The sequence below is a fragment of the Mastigoproctus giganteus genome, chromosome 12 (assembly GCF_048544385.1).
Source record: "Mastigoproctus giganteus isolate SK-2022 chromosome 12, ASM4854438v1, whole genome shotgun sequence".
Lineage (NCBI taxonomy): Eukaryota > Metazoa > Arthropoda > Arachnida > Uropygi > Thelyphonidae > Mastigoproctus > Mastigoproctus giganteus.
In genome coordinates this window covers 142,064,011-142,089,074 of record NC_143586.1, presented here as the reverse complement: position 1 = coordinate 142,089,074, position 25,064 = coordinate 142,064,011, and the positions used below count along the sequence as shown (strand labels likewise).

The 25,064-nt window shown below is 37.0% G+C and overlaps 1 protein-coding gene across 1 annotated transcript in view; it reads right to left on the bottom strand.

The window, feature by feature from the left end:
- Window positions 1–25,064, bottom strand: part of Lrp4 (LDL receptor related protein 4) — a 904,868-nt gene that overhangs the window by 207,913 nt on the left and 671,891 nt on the right. Inside the window, exon 21 of the mRNA XM_090386734.1 lies at window positions 14,234–14,371. Coding sequence (XP_090242860.1) covers window positions 14,234–14,371 — 138 coding nt within the window. The remainder of the gene's footprint in view (window positions 1–14,233; window positions 14,372–25,064) is intronic.

The following is a 25,064-nucleotide window of genomic DNA, read 5'->3' as shown; positions in this document are numbered from 1 at the left end:
TATTCAGAGAAGAGAAAATGAAAGGAAGTTTTGCAGATTATTACTATTATTACTACTACTTAGCCACATGGTGCAAGGAAGCTCGAGGCTTATGCTGCACCAGCCAAAAAAAATTCCTGATTTACCCTGAGAAGAGAGAGAGAGATAAAAAGGAATCACCAAAAAAGAGAAGAATAATGATGTAATGAAACTTTACTAAGAACTGTATGTGAAAATGAACAGTTATAATGTGGACTGAATATAACGATTATTGCAATTAACAGATAACTACAAAAAATTACATTGTTACTGTGCTTATTATGCAATAATTTCATACTAAACACAGTTATATAATTACAATATTATTATTGTTGCTCTTATGTTATTTCTTCCTGATTGGGAGAGCACCCTGTGACTGGCATTGCTACTAAGTACACAGGGTAGCTGTTATGTCTGGTGTTACGGTTGGTCGAGGAACTCTCTAATTATCCTACAGATGTTCAGAATGAGCACATGTAGAATAGTTAAGAGAGTTCCTCTGGGAGGCCACCTACAGAAAGTAGGCAGTCTCCCAGAGAACATATACTTTCTGTAGGTGTTTTCTGGGAGACCTATTGCTGCTAGGCTGTTATATAGGGTCTTTGGCACTACACCGGACATTGACATGTTGACCGGGATGGTAGTTACTTGTTGCATATGCCACATCTCTTTGATCTCCAGTCTTAGCATTAGTAGAGGCATATGATGAAAGAAAGCAAGCTTATACAGCATCAGCCAAAAAAAAAAAAAAAAAAAACCCCTTCCCATTTCACCCATCCATTCACCCCAAATATTTTGTTCAGTTCTGCCGTGAATTTATTTAAGTTGTCAACTTCCGCAATGACAGATGGAAGCCTGTTCCAGCAGTGAACCACCTGCTGGCTAAAGGCAAATTTCCACACATCTATTCTACAAATGTCTTTCTTCAATTTAAATTTATGTCCCCTCAGGTGAGTAATCTGGGCAAGGAGAAGAATCAAATCAGCATTGAGCTTGCTCAAACCATTCAAGGCCTTATATACCTCAACTAGATCACCTCGCAGGTGCATAGTTTCTAGACTGTAATTTGCACAACTGAAGCCTTTCTTCATAATAGCAACTCTTTGTTCCACTCACCAGTCTCGTTGCCCTTCTCTTTACTCAATCCAGCAGCTCTGCATCCTTCCTAAAATGAGGCGTCCGGACCTGACTATTGCCTTATATAAGGGGATATTCACTTCCTTATCGCTGCTAGAAACATTCCTGTATATCATTGACAGGACACTATGAGCTACTCTTGCAGCCTGTCTACACTGCTTAGAAAACTCCATATCTGACTGCACAATTATCCCCAGATCTTTTTCATTCTCCACTATCCTGAGTGTAATACCACACAGTTTGTATGTTACTCTGGGGTTGCTGCTACCCATATGAAGTACTTTACATTTCTCAATGTTAAACTGCAGTTGCCACCTCTCAGCCCATCTGCTCAACTTTTCAAGATCCTGTTGCAGTAGAGTGCTGTCATTAGTGTCTTAACAACTCTGCCAACCATTGTGTCATCTGCAAACTTGGACATTAAGCCTGATATACCTTCATCAACATCATTAATAAATACAGAAAACAACAATATGCCCAACACCGAACCCTTGGGGTACTCCACTAATAACATTAGTCCATGAAGAGCAGTTACCACTCCTTGTCTTCTCCCACTCAAACATCCCTTTATCGATAGCCGCAATTTGCCCTTAATGCCATACTGCTTCAATTTTTATAGTAGTCTTCCATGTGCAACAGAATCAAAAGCTTTCCTCAAATCCAAGTATATGATATCAAAATTATTTTTTGCATCCAGTTCCTTTGTGGCCACATCATAGTATCCAGGCATACTGGTCAGACAAGACTTCCCATTAACAACCCATGCTGTGGCTGAACTACAAGGGGATATAGAAAGTTCGTACCTTGATCTAGATAAAACATCAGTAGGAAGATGCCATTTTAAACATAAGTTGTCTATATATTCAATAACTAACATGTGAAATTTCATTCCCGTAGGTGATCTTACACTAGAGGTGGAGCCCGGAATCTGAGGAAGGACACTATGGTTGAAAAAGTGGAGTATTGAGCAGTGATCAAGTTTCTGCATTTGCAGGGCAAGAAAGCTCAGGAAATTGACGAAGACATAAAAGCTGTGTATGGGCAGAACTGTCTATCCTATTTGTGCCACTATGCATTATGCTATCCGGTTGGCTGAAACAATGCGAGACAGACATCGATGACCACATTCATCCACCACCTTTCTCTGCCCACAGTGCTATCCGCAATGAGATGTTATTCTGGAAATTGCAATTTCTGTACCACTTCCACAATAGAGTGTGACCCATGCATTGGGCACCCACTACCATCACTCTTTCAAAGTTGGTTACCTCATGACATTTATCCATACTGACATTGAATTGCTGTTTATGTGAATGTAGTGATGCAATGTACCTATACACCTGCCAAGCGGTGGGTTCATGCACTGGCAAGAGGGTTGGCAGCGTTGCATTGTCCAGGAATCCGGTATCCCAAATTCTGTCCTTTTAGTGTACATAGAAGAGAATTAAAGTTCTTGTGAAGTTTCACCTTTCTAGGACTATTATTTCTAGGTAAGGATAGGAGCTTTTTGATACACCCTCTTATAATTGCAGTCTTGTCTAGATGATCTTGCAGTGCTTCTTTAACCAGTGACTTCATAATTTTCTCAGGAACAGAAGCTAAACTAACAGGGCCGTAATTAGTCATGTCACCCTTTGTCTTAGGTTTGTGTACTTCCTGATTTTCTCTTCATGGGTTTTCAGAAGGTTGCCAGTGTTGGGCACTGCTATGTCAATCAGATAGATAGCCTTTTCCTTCTCATCGACAAGGGTTATGTTTGGTCTGTTGTGTAGGGTTGTCTTGTCCTATATTATAGTGTGGTCCCAGTACAAATTGTGGGTTGGGTTCTCTAGTACTGCCTGCAGTTTGTACTTGTAATACAGTATATTTTCTTTGATCAGCTGGTATTTCTTTGCTAGCTTCTGAGGTATTATTCTGGCTACCTGGTCGCGTCTGCTAGTGTACTCAGTTTAGGTGATCACCTTGCATTCCCCTGGTGATATGTTTCTGAGGTCAGGTGGCAACGTTGACGTGTGTCATCTGACATTCCAGGTTCCTTGGCAATGTATTTTCTAGTAGGTTTCCTTCAATATTAAAATAGTCTCCAAGATGAAGATGAGTGCTGGTAGGGGGATATTATTATGTGTAGAGCAGAGATGTCAAGGAAGATGATGTCTGGCTGCTTTTTGTTGTTTAATGTGTTCTGTATGCATAGGAGAGTATGCAGGAGGTTAGTTGTTGTTGTTGCTGATAAGCCTAGTAAAAATGAATGTAGATATAGAGGTTGGTGCAGCAACAGAAGGTGATTCAAGGTTAAGAAAACTGCCTTTTAAAAAATATTGTTTTAGAGTACAACTGATTGTAATTGGCCTGTAGTCCTTGATTCCTTTAGTGTTCTTAACTTTAGAGACTGGTTGAACAAAATAGTTGCTCCATGCTTGTGGAAGTACTCCATTTTTGAGAATTGCTTGATATATATAAAACTGTAAAATGAAATTAGGAGAAAGAGGAAAAAAAGAAGGAAAAAGATGAACGCGAACAGAAATGGCTGTGCAAGCAATATTCAACAATATGTGATGTAAAATGTTGAATCAATATCTCTCTATACATTAAAAGTTTTCCTCCTAGTGATATTTATTTGAGCCAATAGGAGAAGAGGGTGGGGCAATTACATCACTACAAATGCACAGATAAATAATTACATAGGTAATTTCCTGATTAGATTTTGATCAGTGCATTATAATGTTAGTATATTAGTATAATGTTATTATTATACAAATAATAACATTATACAATACAAAACTATACAAATATTTACAAAAAACTAAAATATTTATAAAATACTAAACTATTTACAATCATACATCTACTATATCGGGACGATGGGTCCCTTCATCAGCTGACATTAATACACAGAAAATGTTACAAGGGAACACCAAATGATGCTGGGCATGGTCATGTATTAGACAGTGAAGTGCGTGCACGAGGTTGGTGAACGTTAAATAGAAGGCACACAAATGGGTTATTGGGCAGAATCCGACACTTGCCATTGACAATGTAGAGCATGTACATGGGATGCACGCCAATGTTCATCGCATCGCAAGACAACTGCCTCCATAACATTCACTAACCTTGTGCATGTGCTTCACTGTCTAATATGTGACCATGCCAGGCATAATCTGATGTTCCATTGTGATGTTTTTTGTATATTAATCTCAGCTGATGAAGAAACCTATCGTCCCAATATAGTTTGTATATTTGTAAATAGTTTAGTATTTTGTAGATATTTTAAATATTTGTATAATTTGTAAATATTTTAGTCCTGCTCTTTCGGATGCAATAATATTTCTCATGCATTATGCAACCCAAAGCAAAAGGCCTTTTCCTAAGTGACCTATGTAAATGCAGGTAAATAATTACATAGTGATATTTATTCAACCTTGAGAATGCCACGTGGTGGGGTAGCCAATGGGAGAAAAGGGATGCGGATCAAGTGGTGCAAGTGGGTGGGACAATTATGTCACTACAAATGCACAGGTAATTACATAGGTCATTTCCTGATTAGATATCGATCAGTGCATTTCGACACTGATCAATATCAAATCTTGTCTTTTACGTAGTAAAACTGTGTCTTTCTACGTAAAAGACTGTTTTTTTACGTAGAAAAGATTTGACTTACTCCATCATACCTCTACATTTTACACAGAAAAGCCCCCTAGTATATACAGACTCTCGATTTACTGGGATCGGTTTAACCGGGAAGCAGATTAACTGGGACACTTCAAGACTCCAAATAAAATTAAAAAAAAAAAAAAAAACCAAACCAGAAATCATAAAATTCAAGTAATAACTACAATAGGTATAAACAGATGTTTTGCAAGTTGTAAATAAGCGACATGCAGGGCATTATAAAGTCGTCATTGGGAGATTATTATCTTGCAACCCCCACTGTTAAAAAGAGAAAGAGAGAGAGAGAGAGAGAGAACAAATGCTGTTTGTTTTACTACGTTGCTTCAATTGTTGTTCCGTCGCACTGCAAAGAGAAAAATTTTGTTTCGGTATTTATGTCGGGGATTACGAAAATTTTTTCTTTGTTTAGAAATCGCGAAAATGATGAGTAAATGCAAACTGGTTGCACTTTCAATTAAACAAAAACTTGCAATTATTCAAAAGTTTGAAAACGGTGCATCCGTTAAATCTCTAAAGAACCATTATAATGTTGGTGACAAACATTTTACAATTTTCGCACAAACCACGTGTGAAATTGTAAAAAATAAAGGGAAGCATTGTATTGTACACGCGAGTAGTGCGTGATAAGTTGTTTATCTATTGCCATATTTTTTACGTAGGTTGCTGAACATTTTTGGATATACTGTAGTAAGTCCCCGATTTATGTAACTTTGAACTTACGTTAATTTTTTTCACTCAGTTTTTTTTCTTTTTTTAGGATTGTAAAAATTAAAACAGAATAATAATAAGCAATCAATACTGACGATCACTGCACATAAAAATTGCACAAACAAGATATGGAGCACAAGCGAGATAATAAGCTTAAAAATAGGAATGAAGAGAAGATTCTTAAAGGTTTTTTTATGACTGAAGATTTCAGTGAAGGGGACACACATTTCACCATAATAACATAAAATCCCACAGAATTCCAGCTATCGGTATTAACGCAAATGCAATAGAATTGAGTTTACTACCCATTTAAAATTATATGCACTAACAGAAAAGCCCAATAACCCGGAAAGTACAAATTGTTCTTATTGTTTTATGGCAGTGACCCCCAGAAATGTGCTTTAGTAAAATGTGAGCTCTAGTAAAACATGGGGTGATAATAGTGAGTTTTTGCCTTAAATCCTGTGAAGTTCTTTACAGAAAATTTCATTTTGACCATTATTATGGTGCCGACTAAGAGAATAAGTGACAGCAGCACTAGTAAATCTATCAAAAAAACAAAAAAGGAAAGTGATCGATTCGGATCAGAAAATTAAAATAAGGATGTTTGACCATTTTCAAACTTGAACAAGTATTGCGTGGAATTTAAATTTGTCAGTGTCAATAGTGAACACAATAATAAAGGAGAAAGGCAGAATATGAGAAGTGGTGAAGGGATTGGCAAATAAAGTCAACTATAATAACCAACGCTGCCAAATACATATCAGTTTTTACTGTACAGTTTCTTCCTTTAATGTTTTCTTTTCTTATGTACCATTCCAGCAACTTCACTGCTGTCCCCAGATAAAGTTTTTAACTGAACTAATTAAAAATATATAACTATTTTTCTATATATATAACTAATATATAAAAAATATATAATTATTTTTCTTCATTCTTCTGAAGATATTATGTGGTTTTTGTACTTTTGGCATATCACAGATATAGGAACAATATTTTATTAATCATTCCGAGTAACGTAAAACTCGACTTGTGTAAGAAGTCCTGGAACGTATGTCGGGGACTTACTGTATTTTTGGATTAACCGGGAAATCGATTATCTGGGATTTTTCTTTTACCATCCATCCCAGAAAATTGAGAGTCTACTGTATTTAAAAAAAAGGAGAAAATGAAAGAAAAGAAAATAATAATAATAACAAAGACAGAAGTGGAAATCGAAGATGCACGTATGGACATGTATAGGAATGCAGTTTTTGATACATGATCGGGTGCAGTCCTCTGAAGAAATCTGATTATATATCAATATTTATTTTTAGCTAACATCAGATTTTAATTTTATAATTTTTCTCCCTCATTTCTTGGACTTATAACCAAAGTATCCCACCCTTATCTGATGCTTGCTACCACTCCATATATTAATCTAATCTTTTTGCTTTACAGTTCCCTTCTCTCTAATTGGCTATCCAATTCAGCCTATAATTTTGCTTAATTCATTATATCATTTAGGATATTCATATTCTTTCTCTTGCCTTCAATATCTCCAATTTCTGTTATCCTTCTCCTATTAGTTTTGGCATTTTGTGTAATTTACGACTCCATCTTCGCACTTTATTACTTTACACAGATTTATTACTTTTACCTCATATATATATATATATATATATATATATATATGATAATTAAAATAAATATGATATTTAAAATAAAAACATCAGCCAGTAGTACGGCAATAATGCAGAGCGAAACGAAATTATATAAGCTGGTTAAGCTTGCATTATGTCAGTGGTGTGGCTCTGATCAAGAGTGCTGTCTGTTCTATAGATTATTTTTCGCTGCATAAGGACCACCGCCATGCAAATCCTCTGCATTGGTTGATCTATCGGGGAATGGAGGGGTGGTTTGGTCCATCGATATTTCTGCCTTTGCGATGATTTGTATGACGATTGAAATGCAGCGATTCCATGACCATTATTGGCCTCGTGGTCCTCTGTCGATATGGGGCATGATGGTCAGTCTATCATTTTGATATTTTAGTTTTTGGTAGTTTCTTTAACCCTTTTTTGGTGATATTTCACGTCTTTTGGAATTGGTACCTTCGAGGGGGGTACCGCTAAATTATTTATAATTGGCATTATTTTAAATTTACATCATTTTATTAATTGGGTTTAATGACTTAATTGACTAAATTATACAGGGGATTATCGACTACCTTTTTGTCCTATTATCTTTACTTTCCCTTTCCTGTTTGTTTATTTTATTTTTTTTTTTGCGTTTCGTTTCGCTCTGCATTATTGCCGTACTACTGGCTGATGTTTTTATTTTAAATATCATATTTATTTTAATTATCAGATATAATTAGGCATCATGTGGAGGATGTGCATTTGCTGCCTCTAATGATAGCTACATAGCCATATTTATTTATTTTTATTACTTTTGCCTAACTTTTACCTCACATAATATATATATATATATATATATATACAGGGTGTCTCAAAAATATTGGTACAAATGTTTAGGGGAGGTAGGTAACATCTAAAGGAATGTGAATCGCATAGGAACCCATAACCGGAAACATCATGGGTAAGTAGTAGCAGAGACACAAGAAGCAGAAATGACACAAGACAGTAATTAGTGGCAAACATTTATCTGACATAATGTTAACAATGGAGTATGAGATGGATGCATTTCATGATGTTACAACAGATGTTCGAAGGTTTCACCAATGAGACACGATGCATGCGTGACACTGACGCAGCATGGATTGGCAGACACGGTCGAACACACCTGGAGTTTCTTTGACAGTAGCAGCAGCGCAGACGATTCTCGCCACGGGATCCATTTCCATCTCCGCAGGCGATTCATACATGATAGATTTGAGGGCCCCACACAGAAAGAAATCAAGGCTTGATAAATCAGGTGAGCGTGGGGGCCAGGCAATGGGTCCACCAGGGCCAATCCATCGACACCCAAAACACCTGTTCACAAAAGGTCACGAACACACTTTCCATTATGGGTAGGTGCCCCATCATGTTGAAACCAAATATTACGTCTCACATTTGCTGGAACATCGTCAAGTAACCCTGGTAGAACTTGTTCAAGAAAGATCCGATATTTAGTGGAGTTCATGCGGGATGGTAACAGGTATGGGCCAACTAAGCAGTCACCGACCATACCTGCCCACATATTTATTGCAAAGCGATGTTGTGCGCCCCGCATGGGGGCGCACACCGTGTGGGCCCTCTGCTAATCCATACACTAGGTGCATGTCTGCCAGCTCACAGTTCGTATATCGATGCATGCTCTTCGTACGGCGACTACTGCTTGAATGAGTAAACCAGAAATTTTCCCTCTCGCGAACTGATGAACAGCGCCGTGTACCGACTTATGGTGACGTTTCCGGTTATGGGTTCCTATGCGATTCACATTCCTTTAGATGTTACCTACCTCCCCTAAACATTTGTAACAATATTTTTGAGACACCCTGTATATATATATAAAATAGATATAGTATATAATACCAATGAATTAAAACTGTACAAATAGTGGGAAGATAAATAAATTGGATATGTCAAATGCACCAAAGTGTGCAAAGCAGCAGCAAAGGATGCAAATGTATATATATTTCTATATTGTAATAAATATGAATTACACAATGGCCAAAAGCCAAAAGCAAAGATAGCCAAAATATGAATAAAAGAAATAATTAAAAATGAATTAATAAAATTTTTATTAATTAATTATTAAAAATATATATACATATGTACTGTATATATAGGTAGCTCGCGTTTTGTGCTGGTCCAATTTGCGCTGATTCGCAATAGTACTGGTCACTAACCGCAAGGCCATTTTTATTTATTTATTTTTGCAATTTTTTTATAAATTGAAAGTTTAAAATCTTCAGACAAAATTTATGGGCGCCATACTGTACTATGCATCATGCACTGTTCATATGATCAAGAACAACCTGAGCTAATCAGCAATTAGCGTGTCCATATCAGAAACAAGAAAGTTTCCTGCCCCCAAAGTAGCTATTTGTGGCAGCGGGAGGTAAAAGTCCATGCAGTGAAGCATTCAGTTGGTTGTTGTTGTTTACACCATGTACACATGTTGGAAATTTATTATGCTAACATTTTTTATTAATTGTGCTATTAATAAATTAAATAATAATTAATAATAGTGATAGCCGTGTGCAGTTTTTGCCAATAAAATTTTTAATTTAATAGAATAAAGAGATGCCATGTCTCATAAAAGAAGTTCAATGAATACTAGTGCAAATGAAAGCGTGAAAAAGGCACATCGATCTATCACATTGGAAAATAAGATAGAGGTTATTCAGAGGATGGAAGCTGGTGAAAGCTGCCCTAATGCATTCAAGGCTATGAATATGCCTCCATCGATTATTACTACAATTATGAAGAATACTGATAAAAAAAAAACAATCGATGTAAAGTGCTACCAGAAAAGTGCTACACAAGTTATTTACAACAGAAGTAAGCTTTTGGAAAAAATGGAGCAATTGCTGACACTTTGGGTCAATGATTTGAACCAAAAAAAAAAACATTCCCTTGACCCAAGCTGTAATAATTGAAAAGGCTAAGTCAAGTTTTGAAGACTTAAAGAAGAAAGAAGGAAGTCAGTGCAATGAAATATTTTTGGCCAGCAAGGGCTGGTTCATGAAATTTAAAGCAAGTACCAAATGCAGAAGTGTGAAAATTACCAGCGAGGCAGCAAGTGCCGATGTTGAAGTAGCTGCCGTATTCCCTATAGAGTTTCAAGCCGTAGTACAGGAGGGTGATTACCCTTTGGATCTCATCTTCAATGTTGATGAAACAGGCCTTTATTTGAAAAAGTTGCCATCAAGAACCTTTATTGCCCATGAATAAAAGTTGGCGGATGGATTTAAAGCATCAAAAGACAGGCTGACACTTTTGTTGGGAGCAAATGTGTCAGTCAATTTAAAATTGAAGCCAATGTTGGTGTACAATTCAGAAACACCACGTGTTATGAAAGGCTTAAACAAAGCCACGTTGCTTGTGTACTGGAAGTTAAACAAGAAGGCTTGGGTGACACAGGATGTCTTCTTGGATTGGTACACCAACTATTTTTGCTCTATTGTTCTCAAATTCTGCAATGACAAAAATTTACCAACCAAGGCTATTCTTCTTTTGGACAATGAACCTGGACACCTTACAAATCTGGGTGAAGTCAGAATGCCTCTTAAAGTTAATGTTGTCTACATGCCCCCTAATGCAACACCAGTTTTGCAACCCATGTACCAGGGGGTAATAGCCACCTTTAAAGCTTATTACCTACGGCAAACATTTACAGAAATGGTGAAAGCTTTGGACATGTCCAACATTGCCATCAGAGAATATTGGCCGTCATTTGATGTCTTAAAGGGCATCAATCACATTAACACAGCATGGCAAGAAGTGACAATTATGGCTAAGGGTTTGCTTACTTCCATTGGTCTCTTCCAATGGAAATTCCTCCTCTCTCTCTATCTCTCTTTCTCTCTCTCTTGTGGTTATTCAGGGTCTCATGTTATTTGGCATTACAATGTGAAATGGAATGAATTATAAGATATTTATTCTTCTTTTCCTTGGCATGATTACTGTTTTTAATCTTCTGATGCCAATTTTTGCTCAGATTGTGTCAATGGAATTATTTTTGGAAGAATGACAACCATTATTCCATATTGAATCTTAAAATCTAGTCCTTTATCTAAACCTTGGTTAATCAATAAATATGCTAATGCTGTTCAAGATAAGAATGTTCCATATCAAAACTGACTTACATCCAAATGTCCAGATTTATTTTTTTGCCTATAATAAAACTTGCAGCAATTGTAAAACATTTATTAATCAATACAAACTTGATTTTGAACAGGCTAAGAGTAGAAAACTTGCTTCTTGTCCAAGCAGTATTTGAGCACTGTCTCTTGCCAAAACTACTGGCCACAACTTCTGTTTGCCTACACTCCCACCTCTGTCAAAACATGATGGTTCTATTGCATCCACAGCTAAATATAAAGCTGACTTATTAGAATCCTACTTTTATTCTAACTCTTGTATTGATGATCTTAGAAAATCACTTCCTACTATAACAGTACACCCCACTCAATGCCTACTGTGGTTTTCTGTCACAAGGATATTAGAAGGAAACTGAACAATCTTGATACCAAGAGAGCAACCAAGTCTTGATGGCATTTCTCCACTTGTTCTCAACTGCCAACTCTCACTTAACTTTCACTGATTAGATGGCAACCTTCCATTTGATCAATGATCGGCAAAATAGATTGATCAGTGTCAATCCACTGGTGATATACTGGCTTCTGTTACTTATCATTGGACAAATTCAATGGAAAAGTTTGGTGAAACTAATGCAGTTGCTCTTGATGTTTCTAAGGCTTTTGTTCATAAAGTTCTGTTTGGCATAAAGATCTTCTAAACAGACACTCATTTTATGGATTGCAGACTGTTTTTTCCAATGGATATTCTCTTGCTGCTCACTGCAAATGATGGTAGATGGCTCCCTCCCAACTCAGTAATGTAGCAATACTGATATTCCTCAAGGATCACTATCTCATGCTCTTTTCCCTCTTGTATATTAATGTTCTTCTCTGACCATAAATTCGATTCAGATTTGCTAATGATAGCACTCTCATTCCACCTTCCAATTTGAGAACCCTTCTCCATCACAAAAAGTTCTCAAAACATCCCCCAACAAGTCCTTAAATGCTGATCTCTAAGTAATTCTTCAGTGAAGAAACGAAAACCTAGTTAACTTTAATCCCTCCGAATTGCAGTCCTGTCTTATTTTTTGCAAGTTTGCTGCTGCTATGCTCACCTTCAATGACACTCAGACTTCTAGACAAGATTGCATATCTATACCAGGGATTACCTTAATTTCTAATCTTTCCTTAATATAATTACAATATAAATACAGCATCAAAAAAACTAGGATTTCTTTTTTGCTCTTGGTATTATTTTTTTACCAAACAACTACTCTTTCTGTGCAAATTTCAAATTCACTTTTTTTTTTTTTTTTTTTTGGTAGTTGTTGGCACATAGGCTTCTGTGGCCATAATGCACCTCCCAAGGTTTTTGCAGTACTTTGATCCAAGCCCGAGGCGGGAATCGAACCCGCGACCTTTGGGTTGCCAGGCAGGCACTTTTCAAATTCAACTTATCATGGAACATTTTTCACATATCTGTGATGGTGCCCTCCCCCAAACCTATCTTATGCTTTAAAATAGGGTAGTCAGACTAATTATTGACTGCTTCATAGATTTTCTGTTTCTGTTGTTTTTCTTTTTTATAGATACTTTTATGGGCATTGTTCTTCCGAATTGGCATCTCTAATTCCCACATTCTCTTCCAAATTAGTCAACCTCCATTTACTATAAAATTCCAAAATCACAGAACTAACTTTTTGTTTTCTTCATTTATCCCTTCTAGTTCTGTTTTCCAGAACAACCTTCCTTCACATGTATTTCCCAATAATTAAAATCTACAGAAATTAAAGTCTAATGTTAGCCTTCAACTTCACTAACACCTTTCATGTTTGGAGTTGCCAGAAAAAATTAAATAAATAAATAAACACAATAAAATAAATCTATTCACTTTTTAATTCCTGCCTCATGTAGGTACCTATCTAGCTGACTTTAGAATCTGCCCAAACTGTCAGCCTCCATTGCTGGAATAAGTTTCTACCTTTGAAGGCAACTTATTCCAGTAATTAACAACTCACAGACTAAAAGTAACCTTTGTGCAATCCACCCTACACCTCCCTCTTCCCCTGTAATTTTAATTTACCTCCCCCAAGTTCTGGAATCATGTATAACAGTGAAAATTTCACCCTCATTTATTTTAATTTCTCCTCTTAGAACCTTATACACCTCAATTATGTCTTTTCTAAGGTGCCTAGTTACTAAGCTCTGTAAACCCACCTATCTGAAGTTTTTCCACATATGGCATCCTTTTGCTGATCTCACCAGGCACTTTTGTATCCTTTGAAGAAGCACAGTCTTTTTTTTTTTTTTTTTTTAGGTAGGACTCTGTAGATAGGCTCCTGAACTGTTTTTAAATCAACTCCTCCTCCTTTATAAGTTATTTTAAAGGAGGAGGAGTTGATTTAAAAACAGTTCAGGAGGAGAGAGCACACTTGGAATGGTGCGAGATAAGGAGAATATGCCTCAGAAAAGACTAAGTTTCTTAAAAATGTTCAAAAATGCTTTTGGTAGCATTGGTAATATGGCATATGAAAAAACCTTGGAATATGTGAGCTACAGATCTAATCAAGGTATATGGCTCCGAAAGGAGGCAGTAAAATGAATGAAGGTGTAATTTTAACAGTTATAAATGATGCTAGAAGGGCTATAAATTTAAATTAAGGGGGAAGTGTTAAAGACTTGACTGCAGGAAGTTTTCTTTCAGTTAGCACATTTCCTCCATGGATAGTTGATGCTAATTAGCTTGGGGAATTAAAATTAATTTGTAACAGAACATAGTGATATAAATTGATATACCCTCCAAAGTGTTTTTATGGGAATTTAGTTATCGACTTGCTATAAAGGATTTAAGATATTTATTCAATCTTTGTTTTCATGTATTCTGCTTTAGATATTAATACCTTCTGTTTGAAATAGTAATATATTTATGCTCTGTTTGTTTCCCAAAATGCTTAGTTTTTTCCTTACCCTTTTTGCTGTCAACATCAAGTGCTATGGCATTCTGCAAGTTTTTGATGGGCAACACAACATCAGCCAAATAGGGAACATCTAGAGATATTTTTCTGATATCTGTTCTTTTAGCCATTATCAGGAAGTTTCTCATTCCTAATATAAGAAAGGAGATATAAAAAAAAAAATATTGATAATTATTCCATAAATTTTTATTCACTGAACTATTTTAGTTTCTTATGAGAATAAGACAATCATCACATGCTTAGCAAATTATTTATTCAAAATCTCTGTACATATAGGTTAAGCATATTTTGATAAACTCATTGCATCCCTTTTGAAAGCTCAGAAGTCTTTCAGTTCTTTGAATCCAGTTATAATTTAGAGTTTTAATTGGTATCCAACACTGTTTTCTTCTGGGACAGCTTGTTCAGCATGTTACATTTCTGTCTGCCACTTGGCTGGAGAAGTCTGAGTTTGATTCTCATTGATGACTGGAGGAATTTTTAAAGTCCTCTTCAACCAAGGTTGTAGTTAACTTATCTCAGAAAGCATAGGGTTTGCCCCTGTTATTCCTGGTTTTTTAACTTGCACAACTTGAAAATCAGCCTATGGATATACACTTCTGAATTACAAAAAAAAAATCAATATCGATATGAACAACAAGTTCCAGTGATATTAAACAAAAATAATATCCTACAGTATTCCATGGTTTACAGGAAATTTGGGTTCATGGAATAAACTTAATGGTTGATTACATGTGATCAACTGTTAAGTTAATCCCACAGGCAGAGGTCACTGTTCAGTGTGTTCCAAGATTGGAAAATTGAATGGTCAGTGAACTGTTCCCTGATTGCTTAGGTCTTTAGAAAGCCATCAATTTCTCTCAGTTTCATATTTAATCCCTTCAGCATATTTTAAATTTTGTTCTGGTGTCTCCATCTTAATTGGTTTATTTGCTTTTCAAGGTACACACTATGTAGTGAATACTTAGAGCCAGCCATTTGCTTATGCAGCACAGTAAATATTTAATTATAAGTTAACCTTGAATATAAGGCCTTGAATGGGTTGAGCACGCTGAATTCTGATTGGATTCTTCCACTTGCTCAGATTATGAACCTAAGGGGGTATAAATTCAAATTGAGGAAAGACAGTTGTAGAATAGATGTGAGGAAATTTGCCTTTAGCCAGTGGGTGGTTAATTGCTGGAACAAATTTCCATCTGTCATTGTGGAAGTTGATAGCTTAAATAAATTCAAGGAGGAAGTGGACAAACATTTAGAGGGAATGGTTGCATGAATTTTTTTTTTTTTTTGGCTGACGCTACATAAGCTCATATGCTTGCTTTCTTGCATAACATGCCTCTATTACTACTATTACCTTTGTATTTCTCCAGTCTTACATATCTATCAGAAACTAAATGTGTGATTACTGATTTCAGTTAAAGGTTGAGATAATTGTATCTTGTAAAGATATGCTGATAAATCAAAACAGTAGAGTTTTCATATTAATGTCTTATGAAGGATACTGCAAGCTTATTTTAGGACTCCTCAATAATGTTTGTCTGGCTTCATCTACTATGTAATGCATGTGTAAAGATGAGCACTCAGCATTCCTTTTCATTTACTGTTTTAGAATTTGGACTGAGAAAACTAAGGCCACAAGGCTACATAGTGTCAGCAAATTGTAAAAAAGTATTCTATAGTTAGTTTCTGGTTTTGTTGAAATTTTTTGTTGCTTTGGGTATTACTGGCACATCAGCTATTGCAGCTATGATGTATTGAACTTACAGGGTATTTATTAATTTTAATGGAATGAGTATATAATTTTCTATGTCAAATTTTTTTTATGCCATTAATTTGTAATAATTGGCCCACTTTCACAATGTAATGTTTTTTGATATTTTATATTTTATTGTAATGGCTCATCTGTTCAAGAAAGTCGCTATAATAAAGGAAAGCATTTGCTCCACATTAAAGAAAAACTGCATACAACACTACTCAAAAAAACTCCCTACAGCAATTCTTGGTGGACCTTATAGATGACTGAAGAAACAAAAACATTGAGAAATAGGGATGATGGGAAGAACCACAGGCAAGGTTGCTGTTTGATGCATTATACTAGGATTTTTTACTTCTTTAGTCATGCATAAGTTCCATTGAGGATAGGTGGCAGAATCCAATCAGAAATCCATCTGAATTTCTTTATATTTGTAATGTGAGTAAATACTTTTTTGTAATCTCTAATAACATTAAATTTGTTTTTCTTTAACAATGTCATGTGTCTTCCCTTATTATACTGTTTTAACCTGAGCAAAAGACCTCCTAAACTTATATCAAGGAAGTTTAAACAACAGAATGAAAAACCTAATGAAAAAATGCTTGAAATAAAGGCACTTCACCTGTGTAAATTATTGAGAATCTATTACTAATAAAGTCTAAAAAAATGTATGTTTTATGAATGTTTTCTCCTTTGCTTCTTCAGTGATTGTAATCTTGTTATGTCATTACAAAAAACACCAAGAGACTGAATTGATAAACTGTTCAAAAACTATAATGGGAATAAAGTTATAGACACTCAAAAATTTTGAGCAGGATGTCTGATCGTTGTGTGAATTCTGTATATGGTACAAGATGATTAAAGCTTCATGGTTTTTGGCCCCTGTTGAAGAAACTCCTCAGGCCACTCCTGGAAATGAGTATGTACATATGGTCAATCCTTAATCTAGCTAGAGCTAGCTCTTCTTGTCTGTTTGACCCTAGGTTGGTTTTCCATGCTGTATTTGTCTGTTTAGTTTGTTACTGGTCTGATGATGCCATTTTTTCTGCCTGTGTATTGTATATCAAACTTAGAAGGATGTATTAATGCATCAGCAAACAGAACATCCTTCACTGGTCAATCAATTGGTCCATTAGTATCAATGGTAATTATTGCTTGATCAGACTGTATTTTGACAGCTATCCCTGCACATCCTGCGATGCAACAGAACAGTGTATGTTTTGGTTTTGTCCATGTTTAGTAGTAGTAGTAGTGGCATGTGATGCAAGAAAGCAAGTGTATGAGCTTATGCAGCATCAGCCATAAAAAAAAATAAAAAAATATCGCACCATTCCCTCCAAATGCCTGTCCAGTTCCTCCTTAAATTTATTTAACCTATCAACTTCCACAATGACAGATGGAAGATTGTTCGAGCAATTAACCACCAGCTGGCTAAAGGAAAATTTCCGCACATCTATTCTACATTTGTATTTTCTTAATTTGAATTTATGCCCCCTTAGGTTTGTAATCTGAACAAGTGGAAGGATCCCATCAGAATTCAGCGTGCTCAACCCATTCAAGGCCTTATACACCTCAATCAGATCACCACACAAGTGCCTAGTCTCCAGCCACTGCAATTTGCAGAACTTAAGCCTCAAGCAAATCTACATCCTTCCTAAAATGAGGCCTCCAGAACCTGTATGCAGTACTCTAGGCGTGGCCTGACCATTGCCTTATACAGAGGGACAATCACCTCCTTTTCCCTGCTAGCAAAATTCCTATATATCATTGACAAAACCCCATGACCTGCCCTGGCAGCCTGTCTGCATTGCTCAGAAAACTTCATATCTGACTGCACAATTACTCCCAGGTCTTTTTCATTTTCTACCCTTCAGTGTAGTACCACAGTTGGTACGTTTCTCTGGGGTTACTTCTACCCATATGCAGTACTTTGCATTTTTCAATGTTAAACTTCAGTTGACACTTCTGAGCCCATCTGCCCAAATTTTCTAGATCCTGTTGCAGTAACACTGCCATTATGTCATTAACAACCCTGCCAACCTTTGTATCATCTGCAAACTTCGACACTAAGCCTGATATACCTTCATCAATATCATTGATAAATATACAAAACAACAGAGGACCCAACACCGAACCCTGTGGGATTCCACTAATAACATTAGTCCACGAAGAGCAGCACCCATTGATTACCACCCTCTGTCTTCTCCCACTCAACCATCCTTTTATCCATTGTAGCAACTTACCCTTAATACCATTCTGCTCCAATTTGTACAATAGTCTTCCATGTGCAACAGTGCCAAAAGCTTTCCTGAAATCCAAATATATGATATCAAAATTATTTTTTGCATCCAGTTCCTTTGTAACCACATCGTAATATCCTATAAAATATGTCAGACAAGACTTTCCCTTAACAAACCCATGCTGTGTCTGAATTACTGTTGCAGTTTTGTCTAGATGATCCTGCAATGCATCTTTAACCAGTGACTCCATTATTTTACCAGGAACAGAAGTTAAACTAACTGGTCTGTAATTACTCGTGTCACCCTTCGATCCCCCTTTGTGAATTGGGGATACATTTGCACATCTCCAGTCCGTGGGGACCTCCCCTGAGTCCAATGATGCTCTCATAATTATGGCTAAGGGTTTGCTTAGTTGCTTTGCCACCTCCTTTAATATAACTTTAAATTAACTTTCCACAGGATCTGGTGTAAAATATTGATGCCATTTCCTATGACTTGTAAGAAGGTTAGTGTGTGTATAAACATTATGCAATTAGAAGCTGATTTTAGCATCAGCATTAGTAAAGGCTTATGATGCAAGAAAAAGCTTATACAGCATCAACAAAAAAAACAAAAAAAACAAAACAACACTTCCCATTTCAACCATCCATTTGCTCCAAACATTTGTAAAGTTCTTTGAATCTGTTTAAGCTATTTACTCCCACAATGGCGAAAGTTTGTTCCATCAATCAATTACCCACTGGCTAAAGTCAAATTTCCGCACATATATTCTACAACTGTCTTTCCTCAATTTAAGTTTATGCCCCATTAGGTTTCTAATCGGAGCACGAGAAAGAATCCCATAAGCATTGAGCTTGCTCAAACCACTCAAGGCCTTATACATCTTAATCAGATCACCTCGCTGGTGCCTAGTCTCCAGATGCTGCAACTTGCAGACTTAAGCCTTTCTTGGTAAGAGCACCCCTTTGTTCCCCTCACCAATCTTGCTGCTTTTCTCTATACTTGTTCTAGCAACTATACATCCTTCCTAAAATCAGGCCTACAGACCAGTAAGCAGTATATATATGATCTTTATTGTAAGGTTCCTAGGTACACGCAGGTACAGTACCTTTACAAACCCTTCACGGCACTAAGCCAGGGATTTAGGGTGCTCAAGGTGTGGCATGACCATTGCCTTATACAGGTAACTGTTGAAAAAAAGCCGTGAATTAAGGTTGAAATTGAAAGTGTCTGCGATTCTGGGCAGACACGATAGGAGGGAGTATATGATGAAAGCTTTGTGGATCAATTTGGCCACGGAGAGATTTTCCAAGGCTCAAGGGGTAGCATTTTTCTCAGCCTCGTCTGTGCTTGTTAACAGGAGTGACTGCTTCTACAGGGATGGGATACACTTAAATAGAAGGGGTGCAAGAATATTTGCAGATGCCATCGAGGCAGTGTTAGGTGGGTTGGAAAACTGCTAGCTTGGAGGGATACACAGACTAAAAGATTAACAGTAGTCTCTGGCAGAGGTGAAAGTGATTCTTGCACTCCTACTATTGGAATGAGCAGCAGCCTGGAAAACAAGATGCAGGGGATTTCAGAGAGTGCTGGGAGTCACTGTGTTACAAGGAAACACATGGGTTGTGTTAGGGTAGCTAAGAATAGCAACAGGTGCATGTATACTTGCGTGTACCCCAATGCTAGGAGTTTGGTAAATAAATTTGACGAATTTCAGGTGTTGGTCAAAACATCAAAGGCAGATATTGTTGGGATATCAGAGTCTTGGTGTCACACAGATATAAGGAATGCAGAACTGGAATTCGTGTACACATTGTACTTGAAGGATAGACAGCATAGGAAGGGAGGAGGGGTTATGCTAATAGTTAAGAAACACATAAAAACCAAGAAAGTGCAGCCAGTCGACATCACTGGACAGTGCAGTGTTGAGTCAGTTTGGTGTTACATAAGCACTGGGAAATCAAAATTGAGAGTAGGAGTGTGTTATAGGCCTAATGACTCTGATGAGTATAATAAAAAACTGTACAGGGAAATAGAGTGGGCCAGTAAATCAGAGAGTCTTATAATGGGGGATTTTAATTTCCCGGATATTGACCAAAATTTGTGAGTTGGTCACACACACACTAGCAAGGCTTTTGTGGATTTATCAGATGATTGTTTTCTACATCAGAATGTTTGGGAGGCAACTAGAGGGAGTCCTACTCTTGATCTGATTATCAGTAGTGATTCTTCATGCATTAAGAATCTGCAGATAAAGGACCCACTAGGTGGCAGTGATCACAGTGTGCCGAAGTGGGAGTTACTCAAAGAGGTAACTACCATCAAGAGTAAAGGGAAGGGTTTTTGCTTTTGAAAAACGCGACTACAGAGGTCTGAGACAGTATTTAAATTCTATATGGTGGGGCCAACTGATGATGTTACCAACAGCAAATTCAAAATGGGAAGCATTCAAAGAATTAATCTTGGAAGCTACTAGGTTTTACATACCAACTAAGAAATATTGTTAAAAGTTTAACAGCCTAAATGGATGTCAGATGAACTAATGAGACATATGGCAGAGAAGAAAAATGCATGTGATACATATAAATTAATGGTTGACATGGAAGCCTATGATAGATATAAGTTGATCTGTAATCAAGTTACAAAAGAGGTTAGGCAGGTTATTTGGTTTTTTTTTTTTTTTTTTTTTTAGGAGCATTAGCAACTAAGGCCATATTGCTCCGGGATATGCGGTGGTTATTCCCTGACCTTTCCGCATCCTCCCTATTTGGTGATGACGGGCTCGAACCCCGGTCTAATCAAGAAGTGTGTGCTACGCTCTGCTGCTCCTTCCCACCTGGCTATGGAAGCACCTAGGTTAGGCAGGCAAGGGCAGATTATGAGAAATCTTTGGCAAAGGATGCAAAAAAAAAAAAAAAAAAAAACCAGCAAAGAGTTCTTTACGTAAGTAAACTCTAGAAGGAAGAGGATGAGATTGGTCCACTGGACATCGAAGGTTCAACTGTTGATGATCCTGCTCAGGTGGCTAACAAACTAAATGAGTATTTTGCATCTATATTCACGTATGAGGAATTATTCAGGGAGGGAAATGCTAGAGGTCACCTAAATTCTGGCAGTGAACTAGATGATTTTGTAATAACCGAGAGGAAAGTGGAGGAGAAATTGTTGAAGATAAACATAAGAAAAGATAAACATCACCTGGGGTGGATGAGACCTATCCAGTTACATTAACGGAGGCAGCAAAGGAAGTAAGCAAACCCTTAGCCATAATCATGAGACCTTCCTTGCACTTAGGGGAGGTACCCATGGACTGAAGATGACCAAATATGACCCCAATTCACAAAGGAGGATCAAAGGGTGACACAATTTAACCCCAAGGGCTTGCATCTGGTGAGTATGGGCTTGGCAAACCCAGGGTCCTGAGCTGGATATCATCATTCTTCTCTTTCTTGGTGATTCCTTTCTACTTCTGACACTCTCTCTCTCTCTCTCTCTCTCTCAGGGTAAGTCGGGAAATTTTATGCCATATGGTGTAAGGAAGCCTCAAGCTTCCTTACACCATATGGCTAATAATAATAATAACAAGTAATTATAGACCTGTTAGTTTAACTTCTGTTCCAAGGAAATTATTGGAGGCACTGGTTAAAGAAGCACTGCAGGATCACCTAGACAGGACTTCAGTTATAGTTCAGACACAGCATGGGTTTGTTACGGGGAAATCTTGTCTGACCAGTTTGATTGGTTACTACGATGTGGTCACAAAGCAACTGGATGCAGGGAGTAACTTTGATATCATCTATTTGGATCTTAGAAAGGCTTTTGATACTGTTGCACATGGAAGACTGCTGCACAATTTGGAGCAGTGTGGCATTGGAGGCAAATTGCTGCTATGGATAAAGGGATGGTTGAATGGGAGAAGACAGAGAGTTGTAATCAATGGACACTGCTCTTCGTGGACTAATGTTATTAGTGGAGTCCCTCAGAGTTCAGCATTGGGTCCAATGTTGTTTTCCCTATTTATAAATGATATTGATGATGGTATATATGTCCAAGTTTGAGATGATACGAAGGTTGACAGGGTTGTTCAGACACTAATGACAGTATGCCACTACAACAGGATCTAGAAAAGTTGAGCAGATGGGCTGAGAGGTGGCAAATGAAGTTTAACATTGACAAATGTAAAGTACTACACATGGGAAGCAGTAACCCCAGAGTTATGTATCAACTCTGTGGTACCTACACTGACAGTGGTAGAGAATGAAAAGGACCTGGGGGTAATTGTGCAGGCAGATATGAAGTCTTCTGAGCAGTGCAGATGGTCTGCAAGAGTAGCTCATGGTGCCTTGTCAATGATATACAGGAATTTTTCTAGCAGGGATAAGGAGGTGATTATCCCCATGTATAAGGCGATGGTCAGGCCACACCTTGAGTACTGTATACAGGTCTGGAGGCCTCAATTTAAGAAGGATGTAGAGCTGTTGGAACGAGTACAGAGAAGGGCAACAAGATTAGTGAATGGAACGAAGGGTTGCTCTTACGAAGAAAGGCTTTAGTTTTGCAGATTACAGTGTTTGGAGACTAGCCACCTGCGAGGTGGTCTGATTGAGGTGTATAAAGCCTTGAATGGTTTGAGTATGCTCAATGCTGATGGGATTCTTTCTCTTGCTCAGAATAATCACCTGAGAGGTCATAAATTCAAATTGAGGAAAGACAGTTGTAGGATAGATGTGCGGAAATTTTCCTTTAGCCAGTGGGTAGTTGATTGGTGGAACAGACTTCCATCTTTTGTTGTGGAAGTCGATGGTCTAAATAAATTTAAGGCTGAGCTGGACAGGTATTTGGAATGAATGGTGGAGTGAAATGGGAGGGTTTTTTTTTTTTTTTTGCTGATGCTGCATAAGCTTGCTTTCTTGCATCGTATGCCTCTACTAATGCTAATGCTAATAATCACCTCCTTATCCCTGCTGGCAAAATTCCTGTATATCATTGAGAAGACCCAATTATCTGCTCTGGCAGCCTGTCTGCACTGCTCAGAAAACTTCATATCTGACTGCACAATTACCTTCAGGTATTTTTCATTCTCCATTACCCTGAGTGTAGTATCACAAGGTACACTTCTCTGTTCAAGTTACTGAACAGAGAAGTTCATTTACTGCTACCCATATGCAGTAAGATGGGATTTTGGACAGTATGATTCATTATTAATACTGCTGCCTTTATATCTGAGGTAAAGATACTGTATTTTTGTTGAAAGTTGAATGGATATTAGAATGGCTGAAAACTGTAATGCTGCTTCCACTTTGATGTCTATTTTCGAGTCATCTGTATATATATATATATATATATATCTGAGTGCACTGTATTAAAATGAACTTTGTAGGCTTTACTGGTAAATTCCTCACACATGAGGAATTTTTTCGGGTTGGGTATGCCAGAAGAATATCAAATTCTAGGAGGAAGATAAATAATTTTGTGATAACTGAGAGAAAAGTGGAAGACAAATTAAAGTTAAAAGTAAAAAAGGTACTTGGGACAGATGGGATCTATCCAATAACATTACATTAAGAGATGCAGCAAAAGAAGTAAGCAAACCTTTAGTTATAATTATGAGAGCATCCTTGATTCAAGGAAGGTTCCTATGGTTTGGAGATGTGCAAATGACTGTCCAATTCACAAATGGGGGGGGGGGGTTAAAGAGTGAAGAGAGTAATTACAGACCTGTAAGTTTGACTTCTGTTCCAGGGAAAATAATGCAAGACCATCTAGACAGGAATGCAGTTATAATGCAGTCAAGGTATGAATGCATTAAAGAGCATTCTTGTCTAATGGAGCAATGGGGTCAACGAATAAAGTGAGTAATTACAGACCTGTAAGTTTGACTTCTGGTCTGGCAAAAATAATAGAGACACTGGTTAAAGAAGTAATATTGGACCATTTAGACAGGAATATAGTTATAAAGAAGTCACACAAGGATGTTATCATGCGATTTTGTCTATCCAATCTGATCAAATACTATAACACAGTAACAAAGGAACTGAATGCAAAAAAAAATTTTGACATCATTTTCTTAGATTTCAAAAAAAAGTTTTTGATACTGTTAAACATAAAAGATGAAAGACTGCTGTACAAATTGGAGCAGTGTGGCATTAAGGGCAGGTTACTTCTATGGATAAAGGGATGGTTGAGTGGGAGAAGATAGAGAGTGGTTATCAATAAGTATTGATCTTCTTGGACTAATACTATTAATAGAGCCTCCCAGGGTTCAGTCAGTGCTGCACCCATTGTTATTTTCAAAACTTATTATTAATGATATTGATGAAGGCATATTAGGCTTAATGTCTAAGTTTGCAGATGATACAAAGGTTGTCAGAGTACGTTACTGCAAGATCTACAAATATTGGGCAGATGGGCTGAGAGGTGGCAGTTGAAGTTTAACACTGACAAATGAAAGACACAGCATATGGGTACAAGCAATCTCAGAATAAGATACCAACTCTTTGTTACCACACTCAAGGTAATAGAGAATGAAAAGACTTGAAGTAACTGTGCAGTCAGACATGGAGTTCTCTGTACTGCTAGGGCAGCTCATGGAGTTTTGTCAATGATATACAGGAATTTTGACAGCAGTGATAAGGAGGTAATTATTCTGCTGTATAAGACAATAGTTAAGCCACATCTTGAGTACTAATAAATAAATAATATGAAATAAATCTTGCAACTACTGATGGAATGTAAGATATAAAACTATTAAAATGTAGTGAAAAATAAATAAAGTGCAGTATAACAGAAACTTTTTATAGAATAGAAGCTGAAGAAAAGAAATGAAAGCA